The sequence below is a fragment of the Danio rerio genome, chromosome 7 (assembly GCF_052040795.2).
Source record: "Danio rerio strain M-AB ecotype USA chromosome 7, GRCz13ab, whole genome shotgun sequence".
NCBI lineage: Eukaryota > Metazoa > Chordata > Actinopteri > Cypriniformes > Danionidae > Danio > Danio rerio.
The window spans coordinates 10,058,672-10,083,937 of NC_141027.1; the positions used below are offsets into that span (position 1 = coordinate 10,058,672).

The window sequence follows — 25,266 nt, forward strand, 5'->3', positions numbered from 1 at the left end:
AAAATTCAGTCAAAAAATGTGATAAACTATTTGGGTTGCTTAATAGATAATAAATTATCAGGAGATGCTATGGCAAAAACAGTTATTACGAAGATTTGTGGAAAAATTAGGTTTTTAGCAAGGCAATCTGATCTTTTGGATGTTCATTCTTTACAATTGTTGGCAGGAGCTTTAATTCAACCCCATTTTGATTATGCTACGTCATTTTGGTACAGTAGCTGCTCACAAAATTTGAAGGAGAAATTGCAAAAGGCACAAAATAAATTAGTACGAATAATTTTAAAGATGCATCCTAGAGCACATTTGCACAAAGAGTCTTTTAATAAATTAGGTATGTTAACTGTTAGTAATAGAGTGTGTTTTTTAAAACTGGGAATGGTACGTAAAATGTTTAATAATGTGGTTCCTAGCTATTTGATGAACTATTTTCAAATGGTGAGACAACAGCATTCATACAGTACTAGGAGTTGGGATTTTAATATTTGTTTATTTAAATTTAGAAGTTTAGTGGGGAAAAATATGTTTTCATATACAAGTGCAACCATGTGGAACAAACTACCAAAATCAATCAAGGAAATAAAAGATTTAAGGTTGTTCAAAAAAGCTATTAAAAGATGGTTGTTTGATGAGGATAATTAGTTTGCATGGTGGATGAGGATCTTTTAATTTATATGTTACTTGAGAGTGAATAGGTTGGCGGCTGGAGGGACATTGTGCTGGATAGGTTGGCTGTTCGTACCGCTGTGGCGACTGTTTGTTTTATTCTTCATTAGTATTTTGAAGCCATACATTGTTTTTATTTAACAGAGGACCACAATGGAAATAAGCCCAGGGCTTTATTGTGTTTTTATCCTCGACAGTTTTTTTTTAACAAAGTGTATGGAATACTTTTTGTACAGTTTGTCTAAAATCTGTCAAATAAAATTCAATTCAATTCAATTCATTTCTCAAAACAATTAGTACAAACTGCGAAACCTAGCTGATAACCTGGAAAAGCTCGTCACATGCTCAAAATGGATAGTTCATTCCTCAAAAGCAAGTATTGATGTCAATGAAAGTGTCAGTATCATCAAAATGAAAAGTCCTGACACCATTGTTTATGAACAAGATGGTCAAATGGCTTAGTCATGTTTTCATTATGACAGTTTACTCTGTACAATTTTTTCCAATGCAAAGAAAGTCAGATTTTGGTGACACTTCCTGAAAATGCTCAAGACAGCACTTTATACTATTAGCTCAGCCATTTGAAAACTACAGTAAAGTGAGACATCACTGCATTTAGTGAGGTATCAGAGTACAAGACACTGAATATCTATGTTTCACATTTTTACTGCATTTGCTCTTTGCAATTCTAATTTATTCACAGCATTGTGCAAAATAATAAATAAACCCTTATTTACAACAAACATAAACTCCCTTTGGGTAGAGCTGTGCACAACTGTACACAATATTGCAGTGCATATTGGAACTGAGCCTACAACATACACAGGTCTGTAAATCATTCATCAAATTGTTCAATTTTAAAGACATTTTTGGGAAAATAAAGATTTACATATTTTTATAAAACTTGCTAGAAAGATTTTGACAACTAGTTCAACATTTTTGTATGTAATATCTCAAGTAATGAAATGAGGACTATTAGTTTTATATGGAGTGACTATTCAGCATTTACAAGTTTAGTTCATTTTGACTGACATGACAAAAGCGAATGATAATGTTCTAAACAGCAGAGAGCTGTATGAAAGCAATTGATGCACGTCCAAAAGCATCTGCAATTTGTTGAAAGGTATGAGAAACTGCTACTAGGATGTGCACAAATGACTAATCGTTTTGAGAAATGCATTAACTGTTGTGCAAATGTAAATAGTGTTGTGAGAAATGCACCAAAGCGACTGAGAAAAACTGTAATATATAAAACCACCAGTGGGTGGCAGCAAATCCCTGTCCTGACGAGGGATTCAGTGAATCGTCTATTCAAGTTATTTGTTCAAGAAAGCTGACTCATTTAGAAACCAAGCAAGTTACTGGCTGTTTTTCAATATGCATTTCTCAGCGATCTTGCGTCCTCGAGGACGCGTGAAACTTCCCGTATGTGGTTTTGATATCGAGGATGTACGGATGCAGACCTGAGCACCAAACTCGCTCTAGAGGTCTCAGAAGTCATTGCAACTGGAGGTGGAAAGCAGAGCATTTCATGTAGGTTTATTATTAACGTTCATATTTAAGATATAGCTTATTTATCTCAGGAGTTTCCCTACATGAAATGGTGAACATAAACATTACCATGAAAATCTTAATAAAGGAATAAACACATTAAGGGTGTTTATTTCCTGAAATTGGTATTAAAATTAGTTTTATTTATATTTTGCAACGTATATCTGTAAAGACTTTATGCGTAGTATATATTGTGAAAAGGAGAAAAACAATAAAGTGTTGTATGAATGCTGTAATGTTTAAACAATTTTTGGTTAAAGATGCGTGAGGGTCACGTGACCATCAAGAAAGACAAAGCATCTAATTTCTCACAGGACGCATTCTCTGTCCTTCTCGTGGTCTGTGGTACAGGTGAACTGGGTAGGCTCAATTGTCTGTATGTATGTGAACGCGTGTGTATGGATATTTCTTAGTGATGGGTTGCCACTGGAAGGGCATCAGCTGCGTAACCCAGGTAAAAAAAAGTGCACTAAAATGCACTTTATGCATACTTAGTACACTTTTCAGTAATGTACTAAAAGTGCTCTAATTTCACACACTAATTTTGTACTTAATGTACTACAAGATAGTATTAAGTATATGTTAAGATAACCTAATACCATCTAAGTGTACTCAACTGTGCTGTTTTGAGACACCCTGAAACTGAACTAAAATGTGCTTTTAACATACTATATCTATATTTTATAAAATATATATTTAGTTACAACTTGAAATACACTTGAACCCTAATTTTAAACATTTATAAATATATTTAAAGAATAGCTTAAAGCATAATAGTAATTTATTAAAAGAATAAACAAAATGTGAAAGCAGTGTGCTAAAATACACTTTAAGTACACTAATTATACTTTTTAGTGATGTACTAAAAGTGCTCTAATTTCACACACTAATTTTGTACTTAATGTACTAAAAGATAGTATTAAGTATATGTTAAGATGAACTTAATACCATCTAAGTGTACTCAAATGTGCTGTTTTGAGACACCATGAAATTGAACTAAAATGTGCTTTTAACATACTATATCTGTATTTAAAAAGAAAAAACTAGAAATACCCTACTTTTAAAAATGTAAATATATTTATGACTAATTTAAAGTATATTAGTAATATATTAAAAGAATATACAAATTGTAAAAAAAAAAAAAAAAGGTGCTAAATACTGTATTAAACGTATTTTGGGAAAATCTACTTCTACTACAATACATTACTAATAGATTTTAATGAAGTCAATTTAATGTAAACTTAAAATTACCACACTCAAAATCAACTTAAGTGTTAGTGATAGGGATGCAACGGTATCAGAATTTCACAGTACGATAATACCTCGGTATGAATGGCACGGTACGGTATTTATTGAATCATTTACAGGAAAAACAAAACTAATGAAAAGACTCGAAAAAAGTGCCAAAAGTGTTTATTTACCTTAGCACTGAACATATCAATGACATACAAATTAGCCATCTATCTGTAAGTTACGAAACAGGAACTTAAATATTTCAATTTTAATAACAAAAAACTATTAAACCATATAAAAAAAATATAAAGTTTCAATTTAGTATTGTTGAAAACTCATCACATTCAACATTTAATCACTCACTCACTTAGATAGAGATGGGGTTTTTTTTTAAGGAAAATTATCATATAACTATAATCTGGTAAAAGCTGGGATCTCTGGGCATTTACAATGACCCCTGCAACAGAAAAAAAAAAACCTCTCATTTGGGACTGAGGTTTCTGGGACAGAGAGATATGATTTAGCCAAGGTTGACAGCAGTGAGTAACGTTGTGCATTGTCTTTCCACCACTTGAGAGGACAAGCCATGAGTGAGATAGAGGTCTCTTTGCGGTACAAGCTAATGTCTGCATCAATCTAACAAGTGTGCCGTGTTCTGCAGTCCCCATGACTGTTAATAGTCGTATTCCCTGACTTATATTTCACCACAGTCTGGCAGTGCCTGCATACCGTTTTTTTCTTTGTCTGTCACCTTTTCTACTTTTTCGTATCGTTTTAAAAAGAAACCGAAATGCTTCCACACATCCGATTTAAAACCCGCTTTAGGTTCGATCATTTCCAGCTCTTTTTCATCCCCGCTACTAGCAGCACACTCCATTTCCCCATTACTGGATCTGTAGTGACAACAGACCGCACAGGATGATGGCCACGCCTAGGCTGATGGGAATTGTAGTTCCCGCTACCTCCCGTTCGTTTCATTCGCCTAAGCAAACTTTTCTCAGAAATATAGTTTTATTGAGTCATGCGTCTACGGTAATATTGAAAAAAATTACTATTGCGGTAAGACGGTATTTACAATATTGTTATATCCCTAGTTAGTGATAATAATGCATTCACATTAAGTGTACTTAAGTACAACTTTTGGGAAAATGTACTTCTACTACAATTTTATATATTAACTTATTTTAAACTTAAGATTAGTATGTAAACAGTGAACTAAAAATCAACTAATGTTTAAAGCATTTAAAGCATACTTTTGAAAAACACACTAATTAAAGTCTTTTGGATGTTTTTTCTGTAGTGTACTTCATTATAGTACACTAAAAATTTATTTTAGTATTACTGGTATTTAATATACTTTTGTTAAGTGTACTAAAGTCCTACTGAAGTATAAACATACTTTTAATTAGTATATTTATCGTATAAAACCATCAAACTTTTATTTAACACAAAAAATAGCAATGTACTAAAACGCTGGATTAAAGAATACCTTCTGTTAATGCAGAAGAGAAGTAAGTGGCAACGAATAAAGAACAATTTTTTTCCCGGAGACTTGGTACTCATAGTTGATGACACTGCTCCAAGAAATTCATGGTTAATGGGAAGGATCCTAAAGACTCTACCGGATAGCCAAGGTCTTGTAAGAGTTGCTATAGTGAAAACCAAAACAGGTACACTTCAAAGACCTATCCATAAACTGTGCCTGTTGGCTGAAGAATCTAATAAATAGACAGTAAAGACTGATCGAAAGGTTCATAGTATGAAAATGTAAATCAATAAGAAAATTAAATGTTTACCTCTATTATGAGCTACATCATTTTCTAGTTTAGAATTATTATTATTGTTTTTCTTTACAATGTAAATTTGATGTAAATTGTAACTTTGTAGAATTATATTTGGCTCCTTAAGATTTGGAAATATTGTTATGATTGTGGAATCCCCAATCAGGGGCCGGATGTCGGAGCCCTGAATTAGAAAGAAAGTAATGTATTTAATTTATTTTATTTTGTATTATTTTTGGCCTACTTTTTGCCAGCTGTTGTGCTGCCACCTATGGGGCATACTAGTCACTGCACTGTAGGAAAGCCAATATCAGCTGAACCTAATCAGCAAGAAGCATGCCAGTGGGGAGAGACACAGTTTTCAAACGCTCAATTGGAGGACATTGAGAATTTTATTGTAAGTTGTTTGTTTTGGAACATGTTTTGGAAGCAAGAATAAAAGTGGATCAAAATTCAAGCAAGTGTCCTGCGTCTAAAAACATTACCTGCTGGGGACAGCGAAATCAACAAGGAATTCGCTGTAACAATGTATTTGCGGGTATTTATGTGTATTTTAATTGCATTTAATTATGTATTTTTTTTCACCTGGGAATACATATGCTGGAAAAGTTGGTGGTTCATTCAGCTGTGGCGACTCCAGATTAGTAAAGGGACTAAGGTGAAAATGAATGAATGAAAAATTAATGTTTATAATATCTCATATTTACTTTATTTTAGCACAAAAATATAAAAAAAAAAATACTGAATGTCTTTCACAAATCATCGTTGCTTTATTAACAAACCCATTATCCCTTTCAACAGCATTGGCAATAACAACATCATCCAGTGAGTTACGAAACTTGATATTTAATGTAAAATAAACAGCATGTCTGTGTCCAAAACTGCTCTGTTTTTGTCTTTGAGGTACTGATTATATCTTGCCAGGAATCAGTTGTTATTCCTCAGGACAAGGAGACAAAGAAAATTAGTGTAATTTGCATTAAAACAAAACCTATATTACAAACCTCTCAAGTATGACATTTGAAAAAAAGCTAGTAAAGAGGGATTTGCAACAACAACAGCAGCAGCAGAGAAACCCCCTGTCAGTGTGTATTTTCAGGCATTAAAGCGTTGGGGTTTAAGGGGTTTGCCATGATGACAGTACATAATATTTGACTAGATCAGGAGTAACCAACTCTGTTCCTGGAGATCGACCTTCCTGCAGATTTCAGTTGCAACCCATATCAAACACACCTGCCTCTAATTATCAATTGCTGTTCAGGTCCTAATTAATTGGCTCAGGTGTGTTTGATCAGGGTTGGAGCTGAACTTTGCAGGAAGGTAGGTCTTCAGGAATAGGGTTGAGCACCACTGGACTAGACATGTTTCAAGATACTAGTATTCAGCTTAAAATGACATTTAAATTAAACTAGGCAAGTTAAGGTAATTAGGCAAGTTATTGAACCACGATTGTTTGTTCTGTAGACAATCAAAAACAAATATTGCTTAAGAGGGCTAATAATATTGACCTTAAAATGTTTTAAAATGAAATTTTATTCTAGCCGAAATAAAACAAATAAGAGTTTCTCCAGAAGAAAAAAATATTATAGGAAATACTGTGAAAAATTCCTTGCTCTCTTAAACATCGTTTGGGAAATATCGCAGGAGGGTGAATCATTTTGACATCAACTGTAACTCTGTGCTTTGTTTTCTCCTCAGGAATCGCGTATCTGGGCGGCACCTGTAGCTCCAAGAGGAAGTGTGTGCTGGCGGAGGACAACGGACTCAACCTGGCCTTCACCATCGCTCATGAGCTCGGACACAAGTGAGTGCAGACGTCCCAAAACACAAACCAGATCTAGCCAGTCACTGAAATCTGATTTACAGGCCCTGTAATTGTCTTACATCTTCGTCTTGGTCATCACTATTGTCAGCTCTAGGGTGCGCTTCCCAAACAACAACGTAACTCGTGGCTGAACTACCATATGATGCAATATTTGGGAAAAGAATGATGTAGTGATGAGTGTTCCCTAACACCGTAGTTTCTCTGTCGCAGACTTGTCGTTTGAACCACGTTAGTTATAACATAAAATGTCCATAATGACATAATGATGCGCTAAATGAGGTGGAGTAACAACTTCTTTAGAAAAAATCCCAAACATTGTATTTAATTTTTGTGTGTGTGTGCGCAAATTATATTGTATATTGTGTAGACCAGGGGTCACCAAACTTGTTCCTGGAGGGCCGGTGTTCCACAGATCTTAGCTCCATCTCTAATCAAACACACCTGAACAAGCTAATCAACATCTTACCAGGTATACTTGAAACATCCAGGCAGGTGTGTTGAAGCAAGTCGGAGCTAAACCCTGCAGGGACACTGGCCCTCCAGGACCGAGATTGGTGACCCCTGGTGTAGACGCATGTGCATTTTGAAAAAACATTCAATATTAGTTTTGGTAACTGAAATACGCTGCTCAAAAATAAAAGAAACACTAAATTAACATCCTAGATCTGAATGCATAAAATATTCATATTATATACTTTGTTCTTTACTTAGTTGATTGTGCTGACAACAAAATCACACCAGGAAATTTAAATGGAAAACAAATTTATTAACCCATGGAGGACTGGATTTGGAGTCACACTCAAAAAAAAAAAAAAAAGATTGTCAATCAATGTCGCTATTTAAGTGGGCAGTTTGATTTCAATGACTTAAAGTTACACTGTGTTTTTTTATGTGTTCCCTTTATTTTCTTGATCAGTGTCTATGTAAAGGACACACAATTTGAGCCTATATTTCCTTTATATATATATATATATATATATCCTATATTTATATATATATATATATATATATATATATATATATATATATATATATATATATATATATATATATATATATATATATATATATATTAGTGCTGTCAATCGATTAAAAAAAATTAACTAATTAATCGCGATTAATCACGATTAATCGCATTTAAAATACTGAAACTTGTAATTTTGCCTATTTAAATGTAAAATTAATGTAAACGCAAGAAAAAAATATTTCAATTCAAAATATAATTGTTTAATAGAATTTTTGTTTAACTTGTAACACAGATTTCTTCATGTAAACAACATACCCACAATAAACCATCAAGATCCTGGCTTGACAGCCATATTTATAACAGAAATTAAAACACAGGCATGTTAATGACATTTCAATTTCAAAAACCATCAATGCCAATAAAGAAAACATTAATTTCCATGGTGGATTCTAAGTGGACTGCAAAAAAATGCCAAAATACAGGAATTGCAGATATGGAAAATGAAAAATTATAATATTAAACTACAGAATACAAACAGTTGCACTCATTGTAAAGTTTTATTGCTGTGAGTTGAGAACATTAATTATAGAGTAGAAAGCTTAATCCTCCTTTACATTCATCCAGTTGCTAGGAGTATCCCGCAAGTGCACAGAGACTCCCAAATGCCCGCAAATGAATGATAATTTCTTGCAAACCGGTCGTTATATACATTGCACACCCCTCTCGCCCCTACTCAGATACGTCGTTCACTCCACCCCTGACACCCATTCACATTTATTGCATGTTGAACACATATCCACCACAACAGGAAGTAAAAAAACCTGAACTGAGTTAATTGCGTAAATTTTTTTTAACGCGTTAATTATTTAAAATAAATTTTGACAGCGCTAATATATATATATATATATATATATATATATATATATATATATATATATATATATATATATATATATATATATATATATATATATATATATATATATATATATTACGGAACTCTGGAAGGGACGTAGTGGAGGAGAAAAAAATTGGCTGGGTGAAAAAAAAAAATGGGTGAAAGAAAAAAATGGGTGGGAGGAAAATATATATTTCTAAGTTTTTGCGTTCCCTCGCAAAGATGTTTTGCGTTCCCTCGCAAAGATGTTTTGCGTTATTTCGCAAAGATGTTTTGCGTTCTCTCGCAAAACTGTTTCTCCACAAACACTTCCTGTTCACTGCACTCACGTAAACCCTCCCATTTTTCCCGAAGTTCTCCCGTATTTTACCATTCTACCCCACTTTCTTTACATTACTGTGCGTATGCTACCTCTGAACCAGTGAATTCATGTATAAGCGCTGACTGACAGACGCGCTTCGTACAATAAACTGATCCCAGATCAGCGTCTGTACACGCCATTTACAGAGGAGCGGGTGTATGTTTAAACAGACAAATACACTGAATAATATGAAACATCTCCGTCCTGCATGTTTTATTTTAAACAGCTTATTTTCTCTTAAATGAGCACAAACAGTTTCTGAAGTAATGGACTGCTTTCATTATAGATCTGTGCATTCTTACAGAGACACCTCTGTTATCAAACTAAACAAAACATGAGATTCATTTGCTGCTCACTTGTTTGATAACAGAAGTGTCCCTTTAAATGGCGTGTACAGACGCTGATCTGGGATCAGTTTATTGTACGAAGCGCGTCTGTCAGTCAGCGCTTAAACATGCATTCACTGGTTCAGAGGTTGCAAAGTGAAAGGCGACAATCAGCGCACAGTAATGTAAAGAAAGTGGGGTAGAATGGTAAATATGGGAGAGTTTCAGCAAAAACGGGAGGGTTTACGTGAGTGAAATCAACAGGAAGTGTTTGTGGAGAAACAGTTTTGCGAGAGAACGCAAAACATCTTTGCGAGATAACGCAAAACATCTTTGCGAGGGAACGCAAAACATCTTTGCGAGATAACGCAAAACATCTTTGCGAGGGAACGCAAAACTTTGCGAGAGAACGCAAAAACTTAGAAATATATATTTTCCTCCCACCCATTTTTTTCTTTCACCCATTATTTTTTTTTTCACCCAGCCAATTTTTTTCTCCTCCACTACGTCCCTTCCGGGGTTCCGTAGGTATCAACTTACAACAGAAGTCGAAAGTTAAAAATGAAACACCCGAAATTGCATGAAACTTTGGAGAGCCTGGTGATACAACTAATTGTTTTATACTGGAACCTGCCTTCAAAAATTGCTTTTGTGGTCTTATCCACATTTATTGCATGTTGAACACACGTCCACCACAACAGGAAGTAAAAAAAAAAAAAACCTGAACTGCGTTAATTGCGTATTTTTTTTTTACGCGTTAATTATTTAAAATTTATCGCATGCGTTAACGCGTTAATTTTGACAGCGCTAATATATATATATATATATCAGGGTTCAACGCTAACGATTTTTTCTCCTGATCCGACCGAGCCAGTGGTTCAGATTTTTACTTGCCCTGCTAAAATTTTTACTGGCCCCACCAAAAAAAGAAGAGAAGTTAATAGTTTTTTTTTTTAGCCACATATATTAAATAATGTGTCCAAAATAATGTCTGTGAATCTAGAATTTCAGTATTTAAAAAAAGTTAATAAATGTTTAATGAGCAAAATGTGTTATGCAAACAAAAAGAGCAGTATGGAAAATGTGGATGTATTTTATTGCAGTTCGAAATTATTAAACATAAGGTGGCTGACTTGCCAAACTGACGGCAAATTGTGCAAAACATCACTTCATTTATGTGTTTTGTTGTTCCCACGTAAATGTTTGCTTCCAAGACATCAGGAACATGACATTTTCTTAGCTTATAGTGTGATGTTGTCGCCTTGTCGCCGTTTTTTCGTTGTACTGATTGTCACTAGGTTATGGGAAAAAATAGCATGCTCAAAACATCAAATCACATAAGAGGAACCGAAAAGCAAGATGGTATCTACGACATCACAGAGAAAATAGCATTTAAAGACTTAAAAGCTCAAACTTAAAATGCACGCAATTGACAAAGTCGCAGGCAAATTAAACTTTAATTCTGTCTACTGTCCCAAGTGTCTCTCACGCTGGCCCTGGGCCACCGGGCAGTCCTTATTGTTGAGCTCTGTATATAAAATTATATTTTTTTTATTTCTTTGATAGTTTTATGAATTTAATCAGTCATTTAAAGCATGTGATGCACTTTTTCAGCTTCTTAAAATCTCCTTTACAACAGGTTCCCAGTACATCAGGTTTCTCTCGTTGAACAGAAACCTCAAACACACATCCATCCTCACTGTGTGCTTTAGAAAAATCTAGTGACACTCCTGCAAGAGAACATGCAGTAAAACATCCCACGTTCACACATCATTCAAATGAATTACAAGACTCCATATAACTCACACACACACACAAAAACACACACTTCTTAACAATAGCTCCCCTTCATCCCCTCACAAGCATAAAGCCCTCTTTGATAAAACAATGATGGGCAGCCAGCACCAAAATTTGTCTGGAAAAACGGCCAAGGTACATTACATTAAGCGCCGTCTTTGTGGCAGCGCCAGTGTTCAGAGGAGTTATCGCCGTACCTGCTTCAGTACAGCGTTTAGTGCGACGCCACGGGCCAAAAGACGCCTTTAATGCCTGGCAGAAATGAGCTGGCATCATTTACACCTGACTGGTGCCGATACCAGTCATCACACACACACACAAACACACACACACACACTGGAGTCTATTGTCTTCAGTATGTAGAAAGGTAGTTGATAAATAATAGAAATATGTTGTCTTTTTTAAGGATCATATAGGTGTACAGTTGCTGTCAAAATGATTCACACTCCTGTGTTTTTTTTTTCTTCCTTTTTTAAATATTTCTCAAATGATGTTTACAGTTTTTCTCGTTTGCTTTGACCTGATTAAAGAAACTAGGTTCCACTTCATTTTCATTTTCACTATCCCAGCAGAGCAGAAGACAGGTCTTGCAAATTTGTAAACCTTTTCTCATTAGGTTGACACATTTTCCTTACCATTTTTCAAAACTTTGTTTTAGCTATGGTAACCAAACAGAAACCATCTATTCCTAACCATTAGACACTACCAAGATCAGTTTGGATTCACTGAAGCAGCAGTTTGACACTCCTTCACTCAAGTCTTCAATTAGCAATCAGTCTGCAAACCTTATATAAATGATGGAAGGTCTGTGTTGTTCTGTGCCAGCATGGATGGAGGAGGTCAATACAAGACTGTACGTTGGTTTAAATGTGTTTTCTTTCATATGTACAGTATTTTATTACTTTTGTCTGTTTTTACAGTATTTTAGTTTTCAGCCACAGTTTGAAAATTGTCATGAATTCAATATAAATTTAATCAAAGCATTTCTTATTCTAGATCCAATTCTTTGCAAAAAGGCAAATTTGACAGCCCAAATAGAAAGACAACAAATGGCATTGGCAATAGGCTACAATGACAAGCAATGATGGTGCACTGACTTCTGTATTTTGTTGTCCATTGTGTAATGATTAATTGAAAGAGCTCATATATCTGTTTGCAAGTTGTGTTGTTTGAAGGTAAAACTAGCTTTAGTTTCATATTTTAAATGTTTTGACACGATATGTGCCTTTTGCAAGCAAAATGTGTCATTTTGACCATGAGTGCTGCTGTTTAGGCCTGTGTGTTAACTGTTTTGAAAAGGTGGAGTTTCAGTTGACAACATCATCCAAGCAATCGAGAAAAACTGTAACAGAGCAGGGAATCTTTCACAGTATTTCCTATAGTCTTTTTTTCTTCTGGAGAAAGTCTTATTTGCTTTATTTCGGCTAGAATTAAAGCAGTTTTTTATTTAAAAAAAAAAAAAAAAACTTTTTAAGGTCAAAATATTAGCCCCCTTAAGCAATATATTTTTTTAATTGTCCAGAACAAACTATCAGTATATAAAGATTTGCTTAATTCAGTGGTTCTCAAACTGTGGAACGTGTACCACTAGTGGTACGCAGGCTTACTTCTAGTGGTACGCGGAGAAATTAAATATGTCCTGTACATGCTACACACATTTCAAAATTTATCAAAAATGATGTATATAATATGTCATATATGACATATAGCCTATATTTCTGAGGTAATCTGCCATGTTTTTTAACTGTGCAGAGTTGTAGCTGCTGTACTGGGCCTACTATGCTACTGTATTTCAATACTGCTCATTTTGGTTGTACTTGGAGAGACAAATTTTTTTCTGAGGTGGTACTTGATGAAAAAAGTTTGAGGACCACTGGCTTAATTAGTTAACCTAGTTAAGCCTTTAAATGTCACTTTAAGCTGAATACTACTATCTAGTATATGAGTCATTCTATGAAACGGTTGCCATTTGTGTCCGTAACATTTGATGAGCTGCATGAGGCACAAAAATGTCCTAACATGTGTTTCCAAAGCTTAAAGTAATTAATTCAAGGGTTCTTGCTAACATGATATATTCTAAATTATTATTATTATATTCTGTTTTAAATATTTCATCATTACATAACACATTTTACATGTCTGTGCTAACTAACATCGCATTTGCACCTAAAATATCATCAAATAAATTACATTTTTCCTCCCAAACTTTTATTGTTTTGAGGTTTATTTTCATTCATTCATTCATTTTCTCTTTGGCTTAGTCCCTTTATTAATCAGGGGTTGTCACAGCGGAACGAACCGCTAACTTATCCAGCACATGTTTTACGCTGCGGATGCACTTCCAGCTGCAACCCATTATTGGGAAACACCCATACATTCTCATTCACACTCATACACTACAGATAATTTAGCTTACCCAATTCATCTATAGCGCATGTGTTTAGACTGTGGGAGGAAACCAGAGCCCCCAGAGGAAACCCACGCAAACACGAGGTGAACATTCAAACTCCACACAGAAGTGCCAACTGACCCAGCCGAGGCTCGAACCAGCGACCTTCTTGAGGTTTATATGTGTTCCTTTTTCCATAAGATTTATTTATTTCATAAATTTGATATTTTTTTGTAAATATTTCATGATTTGTGTGTGTCCCTCGGTTTGACTTACCACCCCGTCACACTAACTTGTTTCATCTATAAATGATGTACTTTTGCTTTAAATGAGATCACAAAAAAAGAATGGACATTACATGGGCTTTGCTTGCTAATGCAAGCTTGTAATTCTGGCTTGGGTGGCATTTTTATTTGTTGTTCTATATCTTGTTGCCGTTTGAGTTTAAGAAAAGGGCATCATAAATACAATCTATTCATTCATTAATTTTCTTTCGGCTTAGTCCTTTTATTCATCAGGGGTCGCCACAGTAGAATGAACCGCCAACTTATCCAGCATATGTTTTACACAGCGGATGCCCTTCCAGCTGCAACCCAGTACTGGGAAACACCCATACATTCTCACATTCACACTTGCACACTATGGCTAATTTATTCTATTTAATTCATAGCAAGAAGATCGCTGGTTCAAGTCCTTGCTGTGCCAGTTGGCATTTCTCTTTGTTTGTATGTTTGTATGTTCTCCTCGTGTTGGCATTGGGTTTCCTCTGGGTGCTCCGGTTTCCCCCACAGTCCAATCACATGAGCTATAGTAGAATTGGATGAACTAAATTGGCTTGAAGGGCATCCGCTGTGTAAAGCATATGCTGGAATTATTGGCTGTTCATTCCGCTGTGGCGACCCCTGATAAATATGGGGCTAAACTGAAGTAAAATGAATGAATTATTATTAATTCAGCTTTTTTCAGCTTTGTTATAATAGCTGAAATAATGTTATAATAGAGCTTTTACAATGTAAATTGTGTCAAAGCAGCTTCACATAAATGGTCATAGTAACTATAACAGTGTAGTTCAGTTTTTAGTGTTTAAGTTCAGTTCAGTTTAGCTCAGTTCAGTGTGATTTAAAATCATTTCTGAGAGTTCAAACACTGAAGAGCAAATTCATCGATGCGTAGCTCTACCAATCCTGAACCATGCGAGCCAGTGGCGACAGCGGAGAGGGAAAAAAAACTTCACCCGAAAGGAGAGTGAAGAAAAAAAACCTTGAGAGAACCTTGAGTCATTTTCATTTCTATTATTATTATTATGATTATTATTAAGATGATAATTATTATTATTATAAATTTTAAGTGTTTCAGTGAGGACTGAAAACAGAGGCTTTCAAAAGGATGATGCACGAGTAAAATGAGGATGCATTTTAGTCATGCGATGCAGTCATGTGACCAATTCAGCCAACATAGTGCATGCCATTGTAAAGCAGATGCTTTGAATGCTGTGCTTCTTGACAGCTTCATTAAAGATTTCAGTTTGTACAGGCTCTATATTGCCTCCATATCTTCCTTTTTTTAGAAGTAATACGACAAAATTAAGGTATTTTTTCCCCTTAAAACAGACAAAATGAACTGCCAACTGGGTAAACAAAAGAATCTTGTTAATTTACTTATCACATTGGCAGATAATTTTGCGTGTTTTATTAAAAAAAATCACTTAATTTTGACATATATTGCTGAAATCAAAACAATATTAGGACAAAAGCTTTAAGTAAGAAAAGCATTTTACAGTACAATGTCACCTCAACAAGCCTAAAACACTACATTGTGCCTTTATGTAAACATACTAGATCTTCACAATGAAAGCTGCAGCAGGACGATTACTTAATAGAGCCTCTAGTCGAACATTTCTTTTAGCATGGCATTTACCGGCTGTAATAAACCCACTTTCTGACGGATGGAGACTTTCTCCTCTTTCATCAGTAGATCTGCTCACGACCTTTTGATTTGGCGTAACCGAGCTTAATGACTGTCTGGGAGTCTTGTTTTAGCGCCGCTCCATTCGTCTGGCTTCATCAAGTGTAGACGCTGATCATTTTCCAGTAATAACAGCTGAAGGAGCATCGACTCTTTGCAAATGAAAAAAACACGCGTGAACGTCACGTCATATTGCAGTCCACCCACAATCCCTCATTAGTGTCATCGTCGCTGATGTGATCGTTAGTCCAAAGCAGCTTTCAGGATGAAGATAAATGATGGAGTTTTTAATGAATGGATGGAGAACTTGTTGCTCGTAGCTATGTGTTGTTAGTGAAATTATGCAATAATAAAGGTTTCAAAATAACTTTTTGCTGCACCATGGCTGTTTTTATTCTATATATTTTTTTTATTAAAAATACATTCATATATATATATATATATATATATATATATATATATATATATATATATATATATATATATATATATATATATATATATATATAAATTTTTTTTTAGTTATAATTATATGTATATATGTATAAATGTTTTTACAAACTTAAGTGGATTGAACATAAAACAGTGGCACAGTATCTCAGTGGTTAGCATTGTCAACTCACAGCAAGAAGGTCATTGGTTCGAGCCTCAGCTGGGCCAGTTGGCTTTTCTGTCTGGAGTTTGCATGTCCTCCACGTGTTGGTGTGGGTTTCTGCCGGGTGCTCCCGTTTCCCCCACAGTCCAAACACATGCGCTATAGTAGAATTGGATTACCTAAATAGGCCATAATAAATGAGTGTGTGTGTGTGTGTGTGTGTGTGTGTGTGTGTGTCTGTGTGTGTGTGTGTGTGTGAATGAGTATGTATGGGTGTTTCCCAGTACTAGATTGTAGCTGGAACGGCATCCGTTGCGTAAAACATATGTTGGAATAGTTGGCGGTACATTCCACTGTGGCAACCCTTGATAAATAAGACACTAAGCAGAATTAATGATGAATGATTGAATGATTGAATGAATGAATTATCGAATGAAAGAAAGAAAGAAAGAAAGAAAGAAAGAAAGAAAGAAAGAAAAAGAAAGAAAGACAGGAAGGAAGGAAGGAAGGAAGGAAAGAAAGAAAGAAACAAACAAACAAACAAACAAACAAAGAAATGTGGAATGGACAAAAAGTGTTGACCCTTACTAACAGTGTATAGACATCAAATCAAAATGAATCATTAGGTTTCATTTAACTTAATTGGACATTATTTTTCATCGCTAAACTTGATTTTACCCCTTAAAAAAACATTTTAATAAAAAACAAATACATATTGAGCTAATAAATTTGACTGACCTAGTCATACATAAACGTACTTAGCAAAAAATTACCAACATCTAGTTCTCTCTTCAGATTACCAGGCCGTATCCTGAAGCATTGAACCACTCATTGGTCATGCATGACGCCTTCCCTTCCAAGTCTTTTAAGTCCACTGCAAGCTTAATAGGGCGTTTGGCTCCTGAAAGCACTTGACCGTTATTAGCTTGGCAGCGAAATGCCCTGTTTTAATAAGGCCAATCTTGTTTTTTTCCCCTCTTTCTCTCTCTTAAATAAAGTGAACACAACAGGCATTTGGCACCCTTATAAAGCGCCTGTGATTGTTGTAGTGTGAGAGAGATTCCCATCTCAGACCACTTATTCACCAAATCGCCCCATTGACATTAAAGCACTCATCTATGTTAAACCACTGTAGCGTTCGGATTCTTCTCCTCCTTCATTTAGCTCTCTATTGTGTTCAGTGTGTGTCTTTAGGCTTTTATTGCTTTGCTCTTTAGCGGGAGTCTGGAAATCCACCCTGCTCTCTTTATTAGTTCCTGCACTCGTTGCCGCCGCTTCAGTTTTCACTTGTTGTTTTTAATTTGGGAAATGTAGGTCAGGGCTTAAGAGAAAATACTGTCTCCGACTAAACTCGCTTTGGTTTTTCATGAGCATTGCACATTTCAGAGTAATATTGCATAGTTATGCATACAGGGGAAGCTTCGTAAACAGCGTGTTAATGATTATGTTTAACAAGCACAGTAAGTATTTATTGTGCTCTGAGTTTGCTGATGTTTTTCATTAGTGTTTGTGTTTTTTTATTGTCTTTTCTGTTTAGCATGGGCATGAGCCATGATGATGATCATGCCAGCTGCACTGGCCACTCTCACATCATGTCTGGCGAATGGGTGAAAGGGCGTAACCCCAGCGACCTCTCCTGGTCCACCTGCAGTCGGGATGACCTGGAGAAGTTCCTCAGGTAAGACTTACAAGAAGTTCCTATTAAGTAGTATCAGTTTTAGTAGACATTGTAGTAGTAGTAGTCGTGGTTGTGGCTGTAGTAGAAGCAGTAGTAGTTGTAATATAAGTAACTTTCTGTAGAAGTAGTTGGTGTAGCACTTGTGATTTATTATTATTGTCAGTTATCATTACAGTTGTCCTTTTTTTCTTTTTACTTTCATTTTTACCATCATACATTAATAAGCATTGTTGTTACTCCCTACCTCTGACTGGTTTCTTTCTATATGTTGTATTTATATCTGTGACACTTGCTTCATTTATTGACTGTTATTGTTCCTTATGTATGTACTCTGACCTGTCCACCAAGTTACCTTTACATGCATACACACACACATACACGCACACACGCACACTCACGCACATACCAGTACCTGACTATATTGTTGTTGTTTTTGTTTTGTTGCTTTGTATTTGTTGATGTTTTCTTGTATTTGTATGATCTTTGCATATTCTAAAAAAAAAAAAAAAAAAAAAAAGAAGAAGTTCCTATTAAACAAAAACAGTTCGTTTTTATCAATATTGCTAGTATATTCAATTTATTTACCTTATTTGCATGTGTGACTTTCTTTATAACAACATACACTAAATGCTAGGGGTAAGAACCCAAGTGCAGTTTATTAACTTGACACCGGGAAAAAGACATGGCTTAAACGTGGCACAGACACACCTAACAGCAGATTACACAACAAATGTAGAGAAATGACAATGGTAACAAGAGGTCTATATATATATTAATCAATAGAGGTCACATGACAAGAACAACCAATAACAAGACACATGATACAAGAGAAGTAGTCGAAGCACGTGACAGGATCACATGAGGAATTACATAATAAACAAGCAAATAAGACTATTACAGATTCCCTCCTCCAAAGGGAACTCCTGAGTCCCAAACAAAAAAACACAAAACAATATCAACAGAATATCCAAGAAGGTGGAGAAGAAAAGGTAGAACGAGGGGAAGGAGGATGGTTGATGTCATGAGTCAGGTCTGATCTCATTAATTCTCTCACTCTCAGTATTGTTTTTGTCTCTCAGCTGTAGAACTTTTCCATTAACAATCATTGCCTCAAAACCTGCCTCCACTTGTAGCTTATTAGCGTCTTTATTTATACCTCTGTGTTTTCTGTTTCAGTGTCAGATTATTATACCATACTAGTTGTACGTCAAGTTTACTGTGGATCAGCCACTCATAATTATCTATCTGTAATTTGTCCTGTCCAGTAAGTTCTGCCTTTCGTGCTATAAGTGTGTGCTCTCAGTTCTTACCTCCACTCTGCTCTGCCCAACGATCTCCAGCTCTCAAGTGCCTGTCAGTTTCCTGTCCCCAGCCGGGGTTGTCAGCAATCGCCAGCTCTCCTCCTATACTCCTTCACAGACCAGCCTTGCGGGCCCCTTCTGCTCTCATCGGAACTTTAGTAAGCCTTACCAGTGCTGCGCACCGCCAAGGCTCAGCATACAGCAGCCTGCCTGTGTTGAACTTTTGTCAACAAAGAGTTAATAAACTCTCCTTATTTTGCCCGCACCTCTGTTATTCTGTCTGGTTCGTTACAGTTGAGGATTATAAAGCAGTGGATAGCCAGGATTGGGGTGCAATAGTGGTGTCACGTACAGGGATCAAGGCGAGGGACAACAGGGGTAAGGATCCAATTGCAGTTTAATAAGATTATTCGTGCAGGCACACAAGATCAAAATCAGGTGAGGCTAGTACAAAAGGAACAATCCAGGAACATAGTCAAAAAAAAAAAACAGGCAATGGTCAAAATAGGCAAATAAACAAGTTTAATAATATAACAAGGCTGTGGTCAGAAATACAAACAGAAAAAAACAAAGAAACATCAGGACAAGCCTACTAACATTACCTCAACACATCACGTCAACATTAACGACTTCGTTCTGAACTAGTGTTTGTGTGGTGAATAAGTTGTCCATGTAATCGGTCCATGAAGCGCTACAGCTCAGTGCATGTAATTATCAGAGTTCTGGAAACAGGTGTGTGTGTGTGGTGCATGACAGGATTTGTAGTTCCTTAACACGTCTGTCAGGAATGGATCGCTGGAGATGACAAGTGGAGCTGGACTGTGGAGAAGAGAAGGCTAGAGAACTGAGGTGGATATGGAGCACGGGGGAATAGAAGTGTGTAGAGCAGTGGATGACTTAAGCTTAGAAGCAATGGCAGGCTGTGGAGCAGTGGATTGTGGAGAAGAAGAGAACCTGGGCCAAGGCATGATAACAGACAAGTGGCAGAATGTGGAGGGAAGACAGAGTCAGCAGGGCAGGAAGAAAGGGCAGTGTGAGCATAGCAGGTGGCCATGGTTGATCTAGCAAAGATGACCAAAGGCCCGTGCACACCGAGGCATTTTTTGCTCTCGTTTTCCGTCAACGTTTAATGCCTCGTTACTAAATAAAGGGCGTCAATGTGATCGTGCACACCAACGCACAATATAGCAAGCGCAAAAGCATCATTTAAAAAACAACGCCTCATGCTTGGTTTTTGTTTTGACGCGCCGCAAAAAAGACAATAAAAAAGTTACAGTAAACAGCACTTGGATGCGCACAAGCGCAAAACTGTCAATGCTCTGGTGAACAATAATCATTTCTTCATCGCTAGAGCTGGAGCTGCTGCTTGAACCATCCATAACAACAAGCGTGTTAACTTTGTCTTCTTCTGTGTTACAAGCGGGTATCTGAAGCTTAAAGTTTTGTAGCGCTAGCTAACGTCAAGGAGTGATTTTGCATACTCTTCTGCTTGACGCCAATGAAAACCGCTTGGGTTTAAATCCGTAAAAACGTCTTGTAAAATGCTGACGATAAACGCAAATGAAAAGCGTCCCGGTGTGTACAAGCCTTAAGGGTCTACTTACACTAGGCTATCTGAACCATGCCCATGTGCGTTTGACCCCCATTTCCTGGATTGTTTGACAAGTGTGAGTGTTCGACTTACACCCTGCTTCGGTTTAGTTGGCTGGCCCTGGCCTGGTTGGAAATGGAGTGCCAGAGTGTGGTTCGGTTGGGCTTTGGCGCAATACAGTCTTAGTGTGAGTGCAAAGCGTGCCTGATCGCAAAACTGAAGAGGCAACATCTGTTACAAACCCCCCGCTGCACATCAGCTGATACCTTTAGCAAACCTCCTAATACATGTCGCACAATGATTTTATTAACGTTAATGACCGTCAAAAGTGGTGGATCTGTTCAGCAAAATATTTAACTGTGTGTAACTGCAATCCCAAACGACTTAAAATAATACTAAACAATAGAACTAAAGCAATCTCCATTATACAGAGTGAGATCGCTTCTTGTCTGAACAGACACATCATCGATGATGTAAGCATGTTCAGGCTAGGAAGATAAAATGTAATGTGAGTGCAGGCTGAGGGGGAGAGGGGAGAGAGGGCAATCACACCCCGGCACGGTTCAATGCAACCATGCCTAGTGTGAGTGTGCCCTAAGAAAGCACTGCTAAAGATCACCTCAATAGTGCAGGCAGAGGAACAGGCAGAACTGAAGTCTATCTTTGCAGAGCAGCCATTTTTGAGTGGCTTCGTGGCCATGCAGTATAGACTTAAGTGGACTTTGGAGTCGAGTGCTAATCTGCAGTGAGGCCTTCTGTAAAGTCATGTACTGGAGTGAGTCCTACTGTGGAGATATGTACTTAAGTGAGGCTTGCAGTGGTTTCATGTACTGGAGCAACTTCTACAGTGGAGTCATGTACTGGAGCGACTCCTACAGTGGAGGAATGTACTGGAGCAAACCCAGCAGAGGAGTTATAGATTAGAGCTAGCCCTGCATTGGAGTCATGGATAAGAGCAAGGCCTGTAGTAGAGTCATGGATTAAAGCGAGGCCTGCAGTAGAGTCATGGATTATAATAAGCACTGTAATAGAGTCATGGACTGAAGTAAGTCCTGCCGTGGAGTCATCGATTGAAGTGAGGCCTGCAGTAGAGTCATGGATTGTAGAGTAAGATCTGCAGTAGACTCATGGATTGTAGTGAGATCTGGAGTTATGGAATTGGAGCAAGGCGTGATGGATTGGAGTGAGGCATGCAGTACAGTCAGGGACTAGAGTAAGGCCTGCACTGTAGTCACTGACTGGAGCGAGACCTGCAATGAAATCTTAGCTTGAATCAAGCCCTGCACTAGAGTTATGGATTGAAGCGAGGCCTGCAGTAGAGTCATGGCCTAGAGCAAGCCCTGCAGTACAGTCATGGATTGTTGTGAGATCTGCTGTGGAGTCATGGATTGTAGTGAGATCTGCAGTGAAGTCATGGATTGGAGCGAGCCGTGCTGTAGATTTATGGGTTAAATTGAGGCCTGCACTGGAGTCATGGACTGGAGCAAGGCCTGCAGTAAAGTCTTGGATTCAATCAAGCCTTGCACTAGAGTTATGGATTGGAGCGAGCCTTGCAGTAGAGTCCTAGACCGGACTGAGCCCTGTAGTTGAGTCATGGATTGGAGCAAACCCTGCAGTAGAGTCATGGACTAAAGTAAGTCTTGCAGTGGAGTCATGGATTGAAGTGAGGCCTGCAGTAGAGTCATAGACTAGAGCGAGCCCTGCAGTAGATTCATGGATTGTAGTAAGATCTGCAGTGGAGTTATGGATTGGAGCAAAGCCCACATTGAAGTGATGGATTGGAGCAAGGCCTGCAGTACAGACAGGGACTAGAGTAAGGCCTGCAGTGGGGTCATGGATTATAGCGAGGCCTGCAGTGAAGTCATGGATTGGATTGAGACCTGCACTGTAGTGACTGACTGGAGCGAGACCTGCAATGAAATCTTAGCTTGAATTAAGCCCTGCACTAGAGTTATGGATTGAAGCGAGGCCTGCAGTAGAGTCATGGCTTAGAGCAAGCCCTGCAGTACAGTCATGGATTGTTGTGAGATCAGCTGTGGAGTCATGGATTGTAGTGAGGCCTGCAGTAGAGTCATAGACTAGAGCGAGCCCTGCAGTAGATTCATGGATTGTAGTAAGATCTGCAGTAGAGTCATGGATTGTAGTGAGATCTGCAGTGGAGTTATGGATTGGAGCAAGGCCCACATTAAAATAATGAACTGGAGCGAGGCCTGCAGTAAAGTTTTGGATTCAATCAAGCCTTGCTCTAGAGTTATGGATTGGAGCGAGCCTTGCAGTGGAGTCCTAGACAGGACTGAGCCCTGTAGTTAAGTCATGGATTGGAGCAAACCCTGCATTAGAGTCATGGACTAAAGTAAGTCCTGCAGTGGTGTCATGGATTGAAGTGAGGCCTGCAGTAGAGTCATAGACTAGAGCGAGCCCTGCAGTAGATTCATGGATTGTAGTAAGATCTGCAGTGGAGTTATGGATTGGAGCAAGGCCTGCAGTACAGACAGGGACTAGAGTAAGGCCTGCAGTGGGGTCATGGATTGGAGCGAGGCCTGCAGTGAAGTCTTGGATTGGATTGAGACCTGCACTGTAGTCACTGACTGGAGCGAGACCTGCAATGAAATCTTAGCTTGAATTAAGCCCTGCACTAGAGTTATGGATTGAAGCGAGGCCTGCAGTAGAGTCATGGCCTAGAGCAAGCCCTGCAGTACAGTCATGGATTGTTGTGAGATCTGCAGTGGAGTCATAGATTGGAGTGAGCCCTGAAGTAGAGTCATGGATTGGATTGAGGCCTGCACTGGAGTCATGGACTAGAGTAAGGCCTGCAGTGAAGTCTTGGATTGAATCAAGCCCTGCACTTAAGTCATGAATTGAAGGCGAGCTGTGCAGTGGTATCATGGATTAGAGTGATGACTGTTGTAGAGTCATGGACTGTGGCGAGCCCTGCAGTGGAGCCAAGGATTGGATCAAACCCCACATCGAAGACATAGATTGGAGCAGGCCCTACTGTGGAGTCCCACAGTGAACCGCTCAATTGCCAAACACACTCACTCCTGTTGGTGTCGTCAATCTGGCAACCTGCATGTGCATTGAGTCAGAGGGGCCAGGTGAAAACAACCCTCTCCAATGTTTTGAATTTGGACTGCAATACGTACTACTACCATTAGGTCCTACTTATTGCACCTTTAAGGACCACATCATTAAAATTCACCAGATTAAAGCGCTTGCAAAATTCCACCACATAATCCTCAATGGGAATTTTGTTCTGACAAAGGTAAAGAAGGCGAACTGCTGCGGTTTATGTAAAATATTATACATTATCTATTTAGAAAATGACCACTAAGCTCTCTTTTACATGCATTAACTCTTTGTCAAGTCTTCTGGAGGAAGATGAGCACTGTGCAGCGTATGTATAGCAGTGAGATCATTCTGGAAGCTCAGGCTTAACAGTGTCTGCTGCGGCTCTATAAACAGATCCGGCTGCAGTCATGGATCCTCACGGGATGTCCAGCCGCCAGTTTTTGGTGTCTGTGGTACCCGTTGCTCATCTGACCTCAGCTCGCTGTACCCACACTGATACCAGCCTGTTGGGCAGTTTAATTCTACACACAATCAGGCAGATTAGTGTTTTTTCCTGTAGAGTAAAGCCCTCGCTGCCATAACACGACAATATGGCTCTCCTCCAGAATTCGTTAGTGGCCTGTGTGGATGTCATAAAGGCTGATTCAAAAGGTGGAGAGCAAAATTATGATTTGGTTTTGTATTTCTCTGAATTAATTATTTTTATAGTTAAATTAATAAGGAAAATGAAATTAGATTGGTGAGAATATATATCAATAATTTGTAAATCAAGTTGCACATGCTGTGTATTTTGTGTTACCAGTGCTTTTAATTCAGTTTTCATTGATTATGTTTACACTATTTTATTTTATTTTATTTTTTGACACACATTTGAAATTAGACTTACAGTTTCCCTTTTAATATTTGTAGGTGCTACCAGTGCTTTCAATCCTGTTTTGATATATTAAGCTCAAAATGATTTATTTTATTTTATTTTATTTTATTTTATTTTATTTTATTTTATTTTATTTTATTTTATTTTATTTTATTTTAATAAAGGGACTAAGCCGAAAAGGTAGTGAATGAATGGTATTTAAAATTAGACTTACAATTTCCCTTTATATATTTGTAGGCGTTACTAATTCAGTAATAGGTGTAGGTGTAGGTGTTTTTAATTCAGTTTTGATTTATTAAATTCACAATATTAAATAAATTAAATTAAATTTAATTATTTTAATTCAATTTTATTTAATTGTTTGTTTTGTTTTGTTTTGTTTACGTAAGTGCTTTTAATTCC

General features: G+C 37.3%; 1 protein-coding gene across 5 annotated transcripts in view; it reads left to right on the forward strand.

Moving 5' to 3' along the window:
- adamts17 (ADAM metallopeptidase with thrombospondin type 1 motif, 17) overlaps positions 1–25,266 on the forward strand; it is a 328,430-nt gene that overhangs the window by 136,843 nt on the left and 166,321 nt on the right. For 3 of the 5 annotated variants that reach the window (XR_015495085.1, XM_087260202.1, XM_087260203.1), the window contains exons 8-9: positions 6,927–7,032; positions 17,889–18,029. Coding sequence is in view for 4 of the 5 variants with exons in the window: in XM_087260202.1 (XP_087116328.1) it covers positions 6,927–7,032; positions 17,889–18,029 (247 nt within the window). In the remaining variant the exon portion in view is untranslated. Of the gene's footprint in view, positions 1–5,525; positions 5,626–6,926; positions 7,033–17,888; positions 18,030–25,266 lie in introns of those variants that run through there. The other 2 variants (XM_087260204.1, XM_087260205.1) reach the window with 2 other exon arrangements.